Genomic DNA, 14,991 nt, shown 5'->3' on the forward strand with positions numbered 1-14,991 from the left:
TGCAGGCCCGTTCCTCTGCCTGTGGGTTCGCTAGATAGTAGATAGGGACAGTGGGAAACTCGTTAATCCATTCATGCGCGTCACTAATTAGATGACGAGGCAATTTGGCTACCTTAAGAGAGTCATAGTTACTCCCGAGGAGTAACTATGACTCTCTTAAGGTAGCCAAATGCCTCGTCATCTAATTAGTGACGCGCATGAATGGATTAACGAGTTTCCCACTGTCCCTATCTACTATCTAGCGAACCCACAGGCAGGGGAACGGGCCTGCACCAATCGGAATAAAGTTGTCTAACTGTTGCAAATGTGTCTTACCTAACAACCTGTCGGTATTGTATACCATTTTGATGTTCATCAGACTACTCAGCCGATACTACCCATCGCTGATATATGCGATAGATAATATCAATGAACAATTGATCAATGAAAGGCCATGAAAAGCTCTTCTTCAGACAAAGTATGACAAAACAAGCGTTTAGGAACGCGATGTGCATGTTGATATGAAATGAGATGATGAATGAAATTAAATTATCCTAAAATATACATGGAGTCATCACCTAAAAATAGCTTAAAATTAAGGGATATAATAAGTAATTATTCTTTTAACACAACGTTAATCCTATCAATAAGCAGTTCAATGAACATTACAACGAAGAGACTGAGAAAATAATATTTTCCACAGTAAAGTGTCAAATCGTCTGTAGCAGCCAACTTCTGCTGGTGCACCATCAGTAGCCATTGCAGTAATATTGCTGAGTGGATATAGTGTTTCTTCAAATACTCTTGTAAACATTGAAAAATTGTCTTGGCAAACAAACCTTCATCAACAATGCACTTTTGATTTCTACTGTAATACCTCACATAGGCTTTGAGAACATTTGAGTTGCCGAAAGTTGTTTCTTCGAGTTGGAGTTCTGAAGGTCAGCTGCAAGAGCTTTTTTGAAAACCATCTACCATCTTATCAACGACAGATAATGATGACTAATTTTAGGATAGGCTGAGAGTCTTTCTTCGTAACAGTTTCAGTCACCTCTGTAATTCCTGGAATTATAATCTCACCAGTTGGATGCGATTTTCATTGTTTTGCCGTGGTGAGGGAGATACTGCATGATGCCCTCAGTCCTCCTTTAAATTTGATTGATTTTTTTTGTGTCGGTACCTTAAATAATCAAGGTCTTCATTTTTCTTATCATAATGAACCCTTTCAAGATGCTCACATCTTCGAAGGTTTCATGGCATCAATACCGAAAGTATTTTCACATAATTGGCTCTTAGGCATTGTTTCATTGCTAAACAGAGTTATGAATCCAAACAGTAAATATGTTTGTGAATACTGTCGGCACTTTTTGGTATCACCAGCTACCATTATGGGTGTTACAATGCTGAATTTATAGTAAATGCACAGCAATCACTTCTTTGGCACAACTCCTGTCGCTGTGGATGATGAAACTGCACTGGCTCTTCAACAGAGTTTGAGCTGAGGGAGTACTTTCAGTATGGGAAGTGAACAGGAATACTACACCTTCGTAAATTCATCTCGGGAGAGACAAGGGGAAGGGACTAGTAGCACTAACATCATAAATGTCTGTGAAATAATGCTGAGATGCCGTCTTAATGGAACAGCATGAACTATACAACCTAAGTTAATGTCGAGTTATAACATGAAGATCATTCCTGTCCCAACTAGGTGATCTATATAGATTTAACAAATGTCATTATGTACTTATATCCTGTTACATGAAATCAACAGGAAAAGAAGGGATATGAAAATTCAGATTTCTGACTCAGACTAAAAAGAGCAGTAGTAAAGTCGGTTAGTAAAATCGTTCAGCACCCCAACGCATGGTCCAGGTACCTTGTGAAGGCTTACTCAGCCCTGTAACAACTTCAGACAGTATTACCAAGGCTGGCTCCTCCACAGGAAAATTAATGAATAGAAAAAGAAATAATAACAGACAAACATAAACACTTTATTATATAGAAAATATAAAATATAAAACACTTAAATATGAAATATTAATCCTACATTAAAGAAAATGAAAAATGAAAAATATAAATGATAACTGAATTCAATGCTAATATATATATATAAAACTTGGGTGTCTGTTGTTGGTGACACTGCGTGTTGTTGAAATCGTAGCAGTTGCTGATGAAGGGGGGGGAGGTCGCAGGTGTTGATGATAACCCACCGGCTCGTTCTTCACAGATTTTCAGCCGTCAATAATGCGTCCAGATGACAGGAAAGCAGGTTTTTTTTTCCACTGCTATGATGAGGGGTTATATCCTGCTACTTGCATACACAAACAGGTAAGTGGATCATAAATTTGGGACGTCTCAGAACGTTAGTATGTCTGCTTCAATTCTACTCGTTGATTAGCAGGTGACCCTCTCTGTCCTTTCAAGAGTAGTGTTGGGAGCTGCGAGTCGAGTGATTTACTGTTTGACCGGAGCCCCACACATCACCTTTCGGGGGGAAGGAAGAGGGAGGGGAAGGGATAGCGGGAGCTAGACTGACCCTACCTTAACAAGCAGCTGGCAATCAAACTATCACTTTCGGGGAGGGGGAAAAAGGGGGGAGGGAATAGCGAGAGTGGGACTTACCCTACCTTAACAAGAAGCCGGCAATGAAACTATTGTTACTATACACTCCCTTGCTACTCCTATCTATTGAACTTTTCCCTCACACTCCCCCATACCAAGACTTATAGTCAAGGAGTATAAGAAGAATAGGCGAGGAAAAAGTTCTAACATGTGGAAGTCGCGTAAGGCAACAAATCTACTACTGACTGTCACAACTTAACCAGTCAGAGAAATAATTGCATGAACCATTGATATACACAATATGGAACTTAATAGCCTGGATTGCCAATGTCCACCTCAAGAGGCGACTGTTGGTTCCCTTAAAAGTTTTTAGGTATATCAAAGGTTTGTGGTCCGTTTCTGAAATGAATTCTTTTCCCAGCAAATAAAATTTAAGTTTGGAGATACCCCACACAAGGGCCAAACATTCCTTTTCTATGGTGGAGTATCTCGTTTCTGCGGGAAGGAGTTTCCAGCTTAGGAAGCATACAGGGAAGGGAGTACCATCATGGTATTGTAGTAACACTGCACCTAAGCCAGTATTGGAGGCATCAGTTCTTAAACAAAATGTTTTATTAATATCTGGAATCTTAAGTATAGGGTCTTTCGAAAAGATACTTTTAATCTCATTAAACTTTTCCCGAGCTACGTCAGAAAGTTCAAGAGGTTCCTTCACAGACTTTTTAAGGAAGTCGGATAAGATGCCTGTAAGATCAGTAAGGTTCGGGATAAACCATGCATAAAAATTTACAGAACCAAGAAAGCTACACATGAGCTTCTTGGTTTTGGGGAATTTAAATTCTAATAAAGCTTTGATCTTACTGGGGAGAGGCTGCAGAGAGTTATTAGAAAGTATCAGTCCAAGATATCTAATCTTGTTATACCCAAGGAAGCATTTCTTTGTCTTGGCAGTGAGACCATGTGAGCCTAACCTACGCAAAACTGATGTTAATGTTTGGATACGTTCACCTCACACGGATGTCATTACGTAAATGTTATCAAAATAAACTGAAACATTTGGCATATTACCCAAGACCTTTCTCATCAGTCTAACGTAGGTAGTACAGGCAGTTACCAAACCGAAGGGCATAGTTCTATATTGCATCAGTCCTTGGTGTGTAGGAAAAGCGGTGTACTGCTTAGAAGAAGGATCTAACATTACTTGATGATATGCCTGCGCAATATCAATCTCTGAAAAGAAGGAAGCGTCATAAAATTTGTGTAGATCGCTATCTATTAAGGGCATAGGCTCAGCATCCCACCGAGTTAGAGCATTAAGGCTTCTGAAGTCAATAGCAAGTCTATATGAATTATCCTCCTTCTTAACCATGACTACTGGTGAGCAATATGCAGATACTGAAGGTTCAGTGATCTTTAGTTTTAATAATTTGTCTACCTCTCTGTCAAATGCATCCCTAAGGTGAACTGGAACTGGGTATAATTTTCGTTTGATAGGATTGTCCGTCACTAAGACAGTCTTATGGACTACCGTGGAGGTAACACTTGGAATATCAGTAAAGACGTCTGAAAAGTTACTCACACATTGAAGTAGTTCATGTCTCTTATGGTCATCCAAAGATTCATTAATATTAATGTTGGTTGCGCCCGAGTGGTCAAGAGTCACCAAGTCATGTAGTTCTTCATCATAGTCTAAGTCAGAGGTGTCAATTACGCACACCTTGCATTCTTCAGTTGTTTTATCAAGTTCGTGTGGAAAAACTAAGTCAGAGTTATTAAGGCAGTTAACCGAATTTCTTCGGTAATATTTCTTAAAGATGTTGATATGATAAAGCTTAGGTTTCCCTTGACTTCTTTGAGGTAGTCAACTTTCCCACAAATTTTTAATACTTTATATGGACCTTTCCATGCTACTAATAATTTATTTGACTTGATAGGCAAAAGTACCAGGACTTCATCCCCTACTTTAAAACTTCTCCTCTGACTTTTGGAATCAAAATAGGTTTTGTACTGGTCCATTGATCTAAGTTCAAGGAGAAACTGGTAAGAAGACTGAACCTCAGCATTTACCTCCTCATTAGTCCATAAGTCATGAAGGATGGCCAGTGGACCTCTCGCCTGTCTACCATAGAGAAGTTCAAAAGGTGAAAACCCCAGGGAGTCACTGAGAACTTCCCTCATGGCAAACAAAGCATAGGGTAGGTAACGATGCCACTCCTTAGGTTTAAGGGAGCAAAGTTTCCTTAAAATGGACTTGAGAATCGAATGTTGGCGCTCAATCCTCCCATTACAGCTGGGATGATAGGGTGTGGTGAAGAGAGGCTTCACTCTCAGAAGTTGGTGTAGATGTTGCATTAAGTCAGATGTGAATTGTGTCCCACGGTCAGACAAACTTTCTCTAGGGATGCCCACTCTGGAGAAGATGGACAAAAGGGCTTCAGCCACCTCTGTAGTAGTTATGGTCTTTAAGGGTACGGCTTCAGGGAAACTAGAAGCATAATCAGCTAATGTTAATATATATCTATGTCCCCCAGATGAAAGTGGAGATAAAGGACCAACAATGTCAATAGCTACTCTTTCAAAGGGTACCGTAAAGATAGGCATTTTGACCATAGGTACTCGCCGGGTACCTCGGGAGGATGACAGTTGGCAAACTTTCACGATCTACAATAAGTAGTGACATCTGAGGACATTTTTGGCCAAAAATAGGTTTCCCTAATTTTATTTAAGGTTTTACGATGAGAGAAATGTCCGGCCACTGGCAGGTCATGAGCCATTTTAAGAACCGTCTCTCTGCATTGACTTGGAACAACTAATATGGAATAGTCTATCTCATCTGAATTTAATTTGAATACTGACTTGTACAAGATACCTTTTATATATTCAAATTTATATGAAAAGTTTTTCCTTTGGATAACTTGATTTTGTTTAGTGGCATTATGGCAGTTTTGAAGAGAAGGGCAATTACGTTGTAAATTGACAAAGGAGTCCTTCGATATATCTAAAGGCTTAAAGTCAGGGAAAATCAAAGGATGGACAGTAGGAGAAGCCTGGGCTTTGGTCTGAGCCCTAGTCAAGACATTTATGGTACAGGAGGCGATATCTTCACTTTCATCTAACAAGTGAACCGGTGATCCTACAACCTCGCTTTCGAGAGTAGCATCGCTGGTTTTTAATCCCACATGAATCTCACGTGACATTGTCTCATCTGAGCTTTCGAGGGGCTTCTCTGACTCTACAGGAAGAGGATCTGAAACACTTATGTCCATCTTTGGTGATGAAAGGTCAACCTCAGAAGGAAGAATGGCACCTTTTACATTACCTATTAGTACGGAGCAAGAAGTGATGGGAGCTAGTACGGCTTCAGACCAACCTGTGAACCATTTCGACCTAATGTAACAACGGATGGTAGGAAAAGTGTCTGTATGGCCCAAGTAGTCTGAAAGTATAGCAGAGGAATGAGTTTCTTTAAGATTAGGGAACAGCTTATCAGAAATGACTATACATGTGCATCCAGTGTCTCGTAAAATGGTAGATACATTAAGTCCATTAACTGTTCCTGAACAGAAGGGTGCTTGGTCATTACAGTCTTTAAAACATCTTCCAACTTTTTGGACCTTCTTAGGACAATCTGGACGTTTATGTCCCTTAACACCACACAAATGACAAACAGGAATAAAAGAAGTCACTTTACTTTCCACTAGACTAGAGGCTTTGATTTCTTAAGGTCTGATGAACCCTTGCCCTTAGGGTTCGATCCCTTTAGGTCTTTATAGGAATTGTGAGCCTCAGCATACAAGTCAGCGGCCTCAGCAACTTCCTCAGCTTTAATCAGGTTACGTTCTCTGATGAATGTTCTTATCTGGTGGGGAAGAGCTGTCAGGAACTGGTCAGCAACCATGAAGTCTTTAAGAGATTCATAACTGTGATCAGTTCCTGAACTCTCTATCCAAAAGTCGAACAAACGAAAGAGTGTTACCTGTAACTGCTGAAAGTTCTGGCCAGGCTGTAAGGTGGCATACCTGAAATCTTTCCTGTAAGAACTAGTGTTTTTTTTTTATATGCTTTAAGGATTGCCTTCTTCAGTAGGTTATAATTACATATATCACCATCAGTGAATGATGGTGAAAGTTTTTCTTTTTCGGGCCACCCTGCCTTGGTGGGAATCGGCCAGTGTGATAATAAAAAAAAAAAATAAAAATATCCCGCGACAAAGTTGCATAGATATTCAAAGCTGTACCGGAAAATAACAATCCTAACCTGGTAGCCCAGGTGTCAGTAGGCCATTCACAGAGGGTAGCAGTATTTTCCAACCTTATAATGTATGAAGTTATGTCGTCCCCCTCAGTGAAGGGAGGTAAATTAGGTGTTGGAATATGTGCACTAGCTGCATGATGTTCAATTACTCCTTCCTCTAATTGTTGTTGTGTAAAAGTTAACTTTTTATTCTCTAATTCAAGGCGAGATTTTTCGAGCTCGCGATCCTTTTCTCTCTCTATTAACTCATGTTCTCTATCCTTTGCTCTTTCCTCAAGTTCTCTTAATTTAACTTGTTCCTCACATATCTTAGCTTGTTCCTCACGTATTTTAGCTTGTTCCTCACGTTCTCTAGCTCTTTCCTCACGATCAAGTCTATCACGCTCATTTTTGTCTTCTCGCTCTCTTTCTAACTGTTTTTCTTTGCTTTCTCTTTCAATTCTCTCTCTCTCCTTTTTCTCCTGTCTTTCCCTTTCTAACTGTCTCTCTTCTCTCTCAATTCTCTCTCTTTCAATTCTTTCCTGGATCTTAGCACTAATGAAAGATTCTAAATTTTTCCCTGTTATTCCTAACTTACTTCCAGCGTTCATCCAAAACTGGTATTCCTCCATACTTGCAAGAACTTAAACTACCAGGGGGAAAATGAAACGGGTCTCAAAGAAAACGGAGGGTTCAGTTCCTGCTCCACTCAAACGGTAAATAAACCAAAGGGCTCGATCCCTGCTTCAATTAAACAATATGTATTAATGAAAACGAAGGGTTCTATGCCGGCTCCGAGCAAACAGTAAGTAGAATGGGGTCACTTGACCATCCAATCTTCTCACGAACAAATCAAGAGTGTCCTACGACAGTTCCCTTGATAAAATAAAGAGCTCAATGAAACAAATTGTCACTGGAAAATCTCGGGTCCCTAGAGTCTAATCCTCCAAAGTGTTTCAAGCTCGAACAAAAAGGTGGCAGAATTAAATATTATATCCTGCCTGACTTGACGTACAATAAATTGAGACTATAACAATCACCAAATCTTTTAGATACCTGTACAGTAGTCCTACCATAGAGAATGATTACTCATGGCTGGTGGTAACCGTCTGTGGTATGCGGCGTTGAAGTTCCAATGGTAGATTCGAGATGGAGTTGAATCTTGATTCAGTAGGGTTGATCCTAGCAAGGTCGCCACTTGTGAAGGCTTACTCAGCCCTGTAACAACTTCAGACAGTATTACCAAAGCTAGCTCCTCCTCAGGAAAATTAATGAATAGAAAAAGAAATAATAACAAACATAAACACTTTATTATATAGAAAATATAAAATATAAAGCACTTAAATATGAAATATTAATCCTACATTAAAGAAAATGAAAAATGAAAAATAAAAATAACTGAATTCAATGCTAATATATATATATATATATATAAAACTTGGGTGTCTGGTGTTGGTGACACTGCATGTTGTTGAAATCGTAGCCATTGCTAATGATGGGGGTGGGGTCGCAGGTGTTGATGACAACCCACCGGCTCGTTCTTCACAGATTTTCTAGCCGTCAATAATCCGTCTAGATGACAGGAAAGCAGGTTATTTTTCCACTGCAATGATGAGGGGTTATATCCTGCTACTTGCATACACAAACAGGTAAGTGGATCAAAAATTTGGGACGTCTCAGAACGTTAGTCCGTCTCCTTCAATTCTACTCGTTGATTAGCAGGTGACCCTCTCTGTCCTTTCAAGAGTAGTGTTGGGAGCTGCGAGTCGAGTGATTTACTGTTTGACCAGAGCCCCACACGTCACCTTTCGGGGGGGGGAAGAGGGAGGGGAAGGGATAGAGGGAGCTAGACTGACCCTACCTTAACAAGCAGCCGGCAATCAAACTATCACTTTCGGGGAGGGGGAAAAGGGGGGGGGGAAAGCGGGAGTGGGACTTACCCTACCTTAAATTAACAAGTAGCCGGCAATGAAACTATTGTTACTATACACTCCCTCGCTACTCCTATCTATTGAACTTTTCCCTCACATACCTTTACTCTTTATTATCCCTACAGTAGAGAAACTAATACACTAGCCACAGCTGCTTATCGTGCTTTACGGGCGATTACAAATAAGGTATAAAATTTGCGTCAGTAAAAGCCATAGAAATATTGCAAACCAATATTAAAAATTTTCAACGAGCAAAAGAAAAATGACATGATATTCGATGGTGACAGTTTCCAACTACTTATATGTAGAATCAAAAATAAATTACTCGTTGCCAACAGAGGATGGCAAACTCAGGCAGGCTATCCTAAGCCGTAGCCTGCTAGATAATCATGGTTCTTGTTAGCCAGTTGACTTAGTTTCATACATTCATACTTACAGTGTTTACCGACGTTCGTATCAAACAGGTCACCAAAGGAGAGCTCGCCCCTGTACCGGAACTCATAGCGGTAAGTGTTACGGTGGTGAGCGTGATGGGCGTAGTACTGCGTCACAAGGTCGTAATCCACCATGAAGTGAATATCGCTGTACAGCTGGCAGAAACAATGTTTGCATAATATTAACTATAGTTACAGGAGAAAATACCTATGCTCACTCTTTCTAGTGAGCTTAATTTGTTGATGAATTGGTTAAAACTTCTCTTCCAACTGTGACTTCTTGCTCTTTCTGTGGCAGTGTTAAGAAATCTTTTATTATTACCTGGCTTCACGTACTTTGCCCTTAGGATGGAGTACATACGTGAACACTTTATCCATTGCATAAACATTATATCATGAAGCTCAATAATCTGCATGTATACTCTAGCCCTTGAAATTGAGTATGTACATGTATGCAAAGTCTTATGAATCTATGGATTAATACTCAAGCACGTACCTGCGTGTACCTTAGGCCCATTGATATAAATACCTATGAATGCCTATAGCTCTCACGTTCTTGTACTTGCACATAATGTACCAAACCCTCGGGTTAGCGTACTTGTGTGAGGGCTTCACTGTGATCCTCGTCTATGTTGAGTCCTTTCCCTAGATAGTAAAAGTACACTCGCCTCGCCATCTCGACCACGTCTTCCCCGTCCACTGCCTCCATCAGTTGTATACTAGCAGGACCAGTCGTTGTGAAATTGGCCTTTAGATCATTAATCAGGTTTCTGTTGGCAAACATGGCTGAGGGAGAGAATAAAAGGGTTTCATTGTTAATCATGAAAGTGACTGATATATTAATCTTTGCAATAAGTACCGAACCCCGATTTCTCTTTAATAGATATTTGATTAATTTTATGGTTAGATATTATGCTAGAATGCAACTGATAGATAATTATTTAATAACAAGAAAGTTTTTTCCTGCAGTTATCAAATAGTTGATTTATGAGTCATCAAGACTGTACTTAATCTTAAAATAGGAATTAAATTATTCTTAGTGTACGTACTGAACACATACTTAAAAGATTTCTTACAAGCTATAAGAAGAGGGGGGATAGGCAGGCTTGTTAAAGCTCCTGGAGAGCGAAACGTTGCCACAATAAAATGTCACACAGAATGATAGATACTACTGTACAGGAAAAACGCAGCTGGGAATTATATCTTGAGCCTCTTTAAGTGTAAACATATGACTTAGTCAATAAATGGATATTGCGAACACAGGTATAAAATGGCCTGCACACCTTGCCATAATTGAACAAATAGTCGAGCAAATAAAAGACAAGAACAGTGTATGACTTGTATTTTCTTAATGACTCCCAAATCGCAATGACACGATTGCAAACAAACCATACCACGGATGGGGATAGCTGGTATTTACCGTGATCAAAGGAGGCAAAATGCAAGAGACAGAGAATGCACAATGAAAGACCAGCAGCCCAGACAAGACTGATAACACCAGCATCGCAAGTAAACCACATTACTTTGCAGCTTTGGCAGGCTAGTCTGTGATTCGCCGATGATCTAGGTATTGATATAACGGCAGGCCCTTATTGATTGTTAAATCCTTAGCACCTGGTTAGCTGATAGAGAAGCAGCCTCTATGGGAGTGTGACATACGCCTAATAAAATGTAACATACCTATAGCTTGCCACACCCCCATCCCCAGAACGGCTCTAATAGCCAGGACTGGGCATTCCCTCCATGGGTAGTGTGCCGTCATGGCAGTGAATACTAATGGAACTGCCTTTCCTCTCAACCATCCAGCTCATTAGATAGTGTTCAATTTCAACAGACTTCCAGTCAAACACATTCCTAGAGCGACACAGCAGACAGTAGGGGTAGCATTGGTTGAAGACACTTGCGGATGGCAACAAGTGTCCCCTCACTAAAAAAGAAAACCTTATGGTCAGATTAACAAACATTTTTATATTATGACCATAAATTAAAAATAAAAGAGCTTACTGCCAATGTGGTCCCTAACACATCCTAACCTATATACGAGACTAAAAGTCAGACAGAATATTACCTTTTCCGGCTATATGGCAAATCAAAAGATTGTATGGTTGCAGTCTGAGGCTCCACCTCATCAGCCGGGCATTATAATTCTTATTGGCATTTATGTAGGTGAGATGGTTGTGGTCACTGTAGACGATCACATTAGATGACTTCCCAATAAAATGTCAGAATTCTCCAGTAGAAGTATCAAGACTAGAGCTTCTTCCTCGATGGTGGAGTAGGCCTATTGATGGGCCTGATACTTGCCTGAGTAACACTACAAAAGCTACGAACATTCCTCTCAGACAGTTGTAGTAATACTGCCCCTACCTCTGACTCACAGGCAACAACCTGTACATGCATCAACCTACACAGGCATCAACCTGCAGTTGGGAGACTGGAGAATGGGTGCAGTACACAGTAGACGTGGTCCAATAAAATTTTGTTTTATTACTGGTAAGTGAGGTGACGAGGGGCTACTACATCTGCAAAGTTCCTACAAAAATGCCTGTCGAAAACTTTCTTTCCCAAAAATCATGAGGTACTAAGTAATGCTTAATAACTAAGATTTTATCAAATTTAGGGGCCACTTTACCACTGTCTACTTCATGGCCCAAGAAAGTAATAGTAGAGTGGCCTAAAGATGATTTACACACGTCTGTGTAAATCGTCTTTTGGCCAGTCTACTATTACTTTCTTGGGTTACTTTTGCTTGGGTTACTATTACTTTTCTTGGGTTAAATGTTAGTTGAAAGTTTCTGCACTTCTCAAAGAGAGCTTAATTTGAGAAACATGTAGATTCCATGTATTGGAAACTACTATTATAACGTCCAAATAAGCTGTAGTGTCTTCAAGTCCTTTAATAGCCTAATGGATCAGCTTTTGGAACGTGGCAGGTTAGTTCTGCGTTCCGAATGGGACCATAGTATATTGATAATGTCCTCCTGGAATTACGAAAGCAGAGACCTCCTTTGTTTTATCTGTTAAGGTAACCTTTATGGAGGTTTAGTTTGGAAATGACAGAGGCCTTACCCGCAAAGTCCACTACATCATCCAAATGTGGCAGAGGGTAAGCATCTGGAACGGTGACCTCATTCACTTTACCATTGTCTGTACACATCCAGAATCCTCCATCAGACTTCTTAACAAGGATGCACAGTGAAGTCCATTGACTGGATGCTTCCTCCACTAATCCATGTTCTAACAGAAATGCTACCTCCTGCTGAAGGAGCTTACGTTTTTCAGGATTAGCTCTGCAGGAGAAGAGTTTAATAGGCCAAGTAGTTCCAACATCAACATCATGATATCCCAGGGTGCGTTTTTTGAAACATTCGAAAATATATCAAGATAAGTTTCTACAAGAGTATTTAAAGTCTCTATTTAATCTTTAGGAAGTTCCAACATTAAGGAGCGAGAGTCCTGGAGGAGGGTTGAGTTAGAGAGCTTAATTTGGACCTCCAAAATTGTGAGCAAGGAATCAGAGTTGTCTACAGAGGCAGAGGACAAAATTATGGGACTTCAGGTGGGTCATTCAAAGCTTTGATGTGATTAATTAATGTGGTAAACTTTACGTGCCTTTAGCTTTTCAAGAGGTGTTACCACATAATTTAAACCAGAAATTTTACTAATTATTTGCATTGGTGCCATAAATCTAGTTTTTAAGGTGTGACCAGGTAGAGGGTCCAGTACCAGCACCTTGTCTCCTGGATTAAAGGAACGCAACTTTTGCATTTCTATCATACTCTGTTTCATAGTGTTTTGAACAGATTCTAAGTTAGCAGCCAACTGACGTGACACCTGCAACCTAGAAGAAAAATTGTAGAGAAAGATTAAAGTCTTCTCCCATCCATCCTTCCTTGAACGCTCGTAGGGGACCTCTCACTTGTACCTGAAGATTAGCTCAAATGGACTGTACCCTGTTGATTCCAGCAAGTTTCTTCCATCACAAACAGCAACAGAGGAAGCGATTCAACTTGGTAGTCTACAGAAAATGAATGCAAAAGGTCCTCGTGATAATTTTTAAAGTTTGGTGAAATTTTTCCATGATCTTTTGGGACGGAGGATGATAGGCTGTGGATAGCTGGTGATTAATACCTCGCCTAGTTAAAGCCTCTCTGAATTATTTTGCTGTAAAATTAGTACCCTGGTTACTCTGAACAGAGTTTGGAATTCCAAAGTAGGAAATGAATTTAGCAAGAGCTTTTAGAATGGCTTTAGTGTTTATACTACGCATTGGGACTGCTTCTGGATACCTAGTAGCTTTGTCCATGACTGTGAACAAATACTTGTTACCTGACTTTGCCTTTGGTAATGGTCCCACACAGTCAATAATTAACTCAGTAAAGGGTTCCCCATCCCCAGGAATAGGATGAAGTATTGCGGGTCTAATGAAGTGTCCAGGTTTGCCTACTCGTTGACATTCCGTACTGGAACGGATGTGACTCCACACATCTCGCCTTATGGCTGGCCAAAAAAGTATCTTTTAATATTCTAAAAAGGGTTTTAGAAATCAAATGACCTTCTAAAGAAGAATTACGAGTTATATTCTGGATTTGAGACATGAATTTCTTAGGAACTATCAATCTATCTAATTTTAGGCGTCTCCCTATCTGAAGATTTAAACACTTACGCAACATATGGGAATCTTTATTAAGGAAACGTTTCGCCACCCAGTGGCTTCATCAGTCCAAAACAAAGTAGAAATGGCCAAAGAGAGAAGTAGTTTGAGGTGATCAGTCCCTCAGCCTGGAATCGATGTGCTCAGTCCATCACTTTTGTATAAAGTACAGCATATGTCCGGAGAAGTGGCTTATGTACTGTAGTCAGGTGAGTCGAAGCAGGGGGAGGCGGGATCACAGTGGAACCATCCACCAGTGTAAGTAGGTCATCGTCCAAAGGTTGGACAAATGTTGAAGAATTCCTTGTATCAAGATCCCATGATTTGGTCTACAAATACCGAAAATTAATCAGTATTATCTCTGACTCCTGGTGTTGCCTCCCTTCGCGTCACTGCTGTGACCAACACAATCATTTACTTTTAACACTAATATGACTATTAACCCCTAGCTAATAAAGAATGTTTTTGACATTTTTTAGAGAAAACTCAGGAACAGTAGTTACGTTAATATTAAGAGAAAGAGGAATGGATCTTCACGTTAGTCATAAACAGAAACTGACCATGAGTAGCGAAGGCACCTTCGTCTCCAGTCACTCCGGCCATCAGGTCCACCTTGTGGTATCTTCCTTCAAGGACCAACTTTGCAGGGTCATCAGGGATGAAGTCTCCATCCACCCGAGGACCGAAGATCAATGGTAAGATGTGCCATTGCTGCAGAGAGGAGTAATGCCAGAGTTAGGTGGAAATAGAACTAGGCAAGGGTGTCCATATACTGGTAAATACTAAAAGAAAAACAGTAGGTATTAGTTTTAGAATGGTGCTGCAATTATTTGTAGGAGTGTGGAAGTGAGTTGACAGGGTGTGGGAATAACTTGGAGCGATGTGAGGAGTGATTTGTAGATGAAGGAAAAAGCTGTAAGGAATATTGGAGTGACTTGTAGCTGAGTAGGAGTGATTTGTTGATGAAGGAGACTGAGATACATAGGTGTGGGAAGGGATGCTTTTCTGAATGCGGTTGTTGAGTGGAAACAAGCTGAAAAGCTAAATATCCTCCACATCTAAGTCTCTAAAGTTGCAGTTGAATTCCCCTTAGTGCTATATAGCTGGACCAAGAACTAGGGCTGCACTCCTGCACGAGGCCCGAACCTCAACCATTTCAAACATAGCTAAGTTAACGATATTCCAAGGAGATTGTGCT

General features: G+C 40.2%; 1 protein-coding gene across 2 annotated transcripts in view; it reads right to left on the minus strand.

Annotated features, from left to right (window-relative positions):
- Positions 1-14,991, minus strand: part of LOC128689936 (juvenile hormone esterase) — a 151,405-nt gene that overhangs the window by 13,760 nt on the left and 122,654 nt on the right. For both annotated transcript variants that reach the window (XM_070088681.1, XM_070088679.1), the window contains 3 exons: positions 14,354-14,504; positions 9,738-9,925; positions 9,142-9,295 (listed from right to left, as the gene is read on the minus strand). In XM_070088681.1, the coding sequence (XP_069944782.1) occupies positions 9,142-9,295; positions 9,738-9,925; positions 14,354-14,504 (493 nt within the window). The remainder of the gene's footprint in view (positions 1-9,141; positions 9,296-9,737; positions 9,926-14,353; positions 14,505-14,991) is intronic.

Source organism: Cherax quadricarinatus, chromosome 25 (genome assembly GCF_038502225.1).
Source record: "Cherax quadricarinatus isolate ZL_2023a chromosome 25, ASM3850222v1, whole genome shotgun sequence".
Lineage (NCBI taxonomy): Eukaryota > Metazoa > Arthropoda > Malacostraca > Decapoda > Parastacidae > Cherax > Cherax quadricarinatus.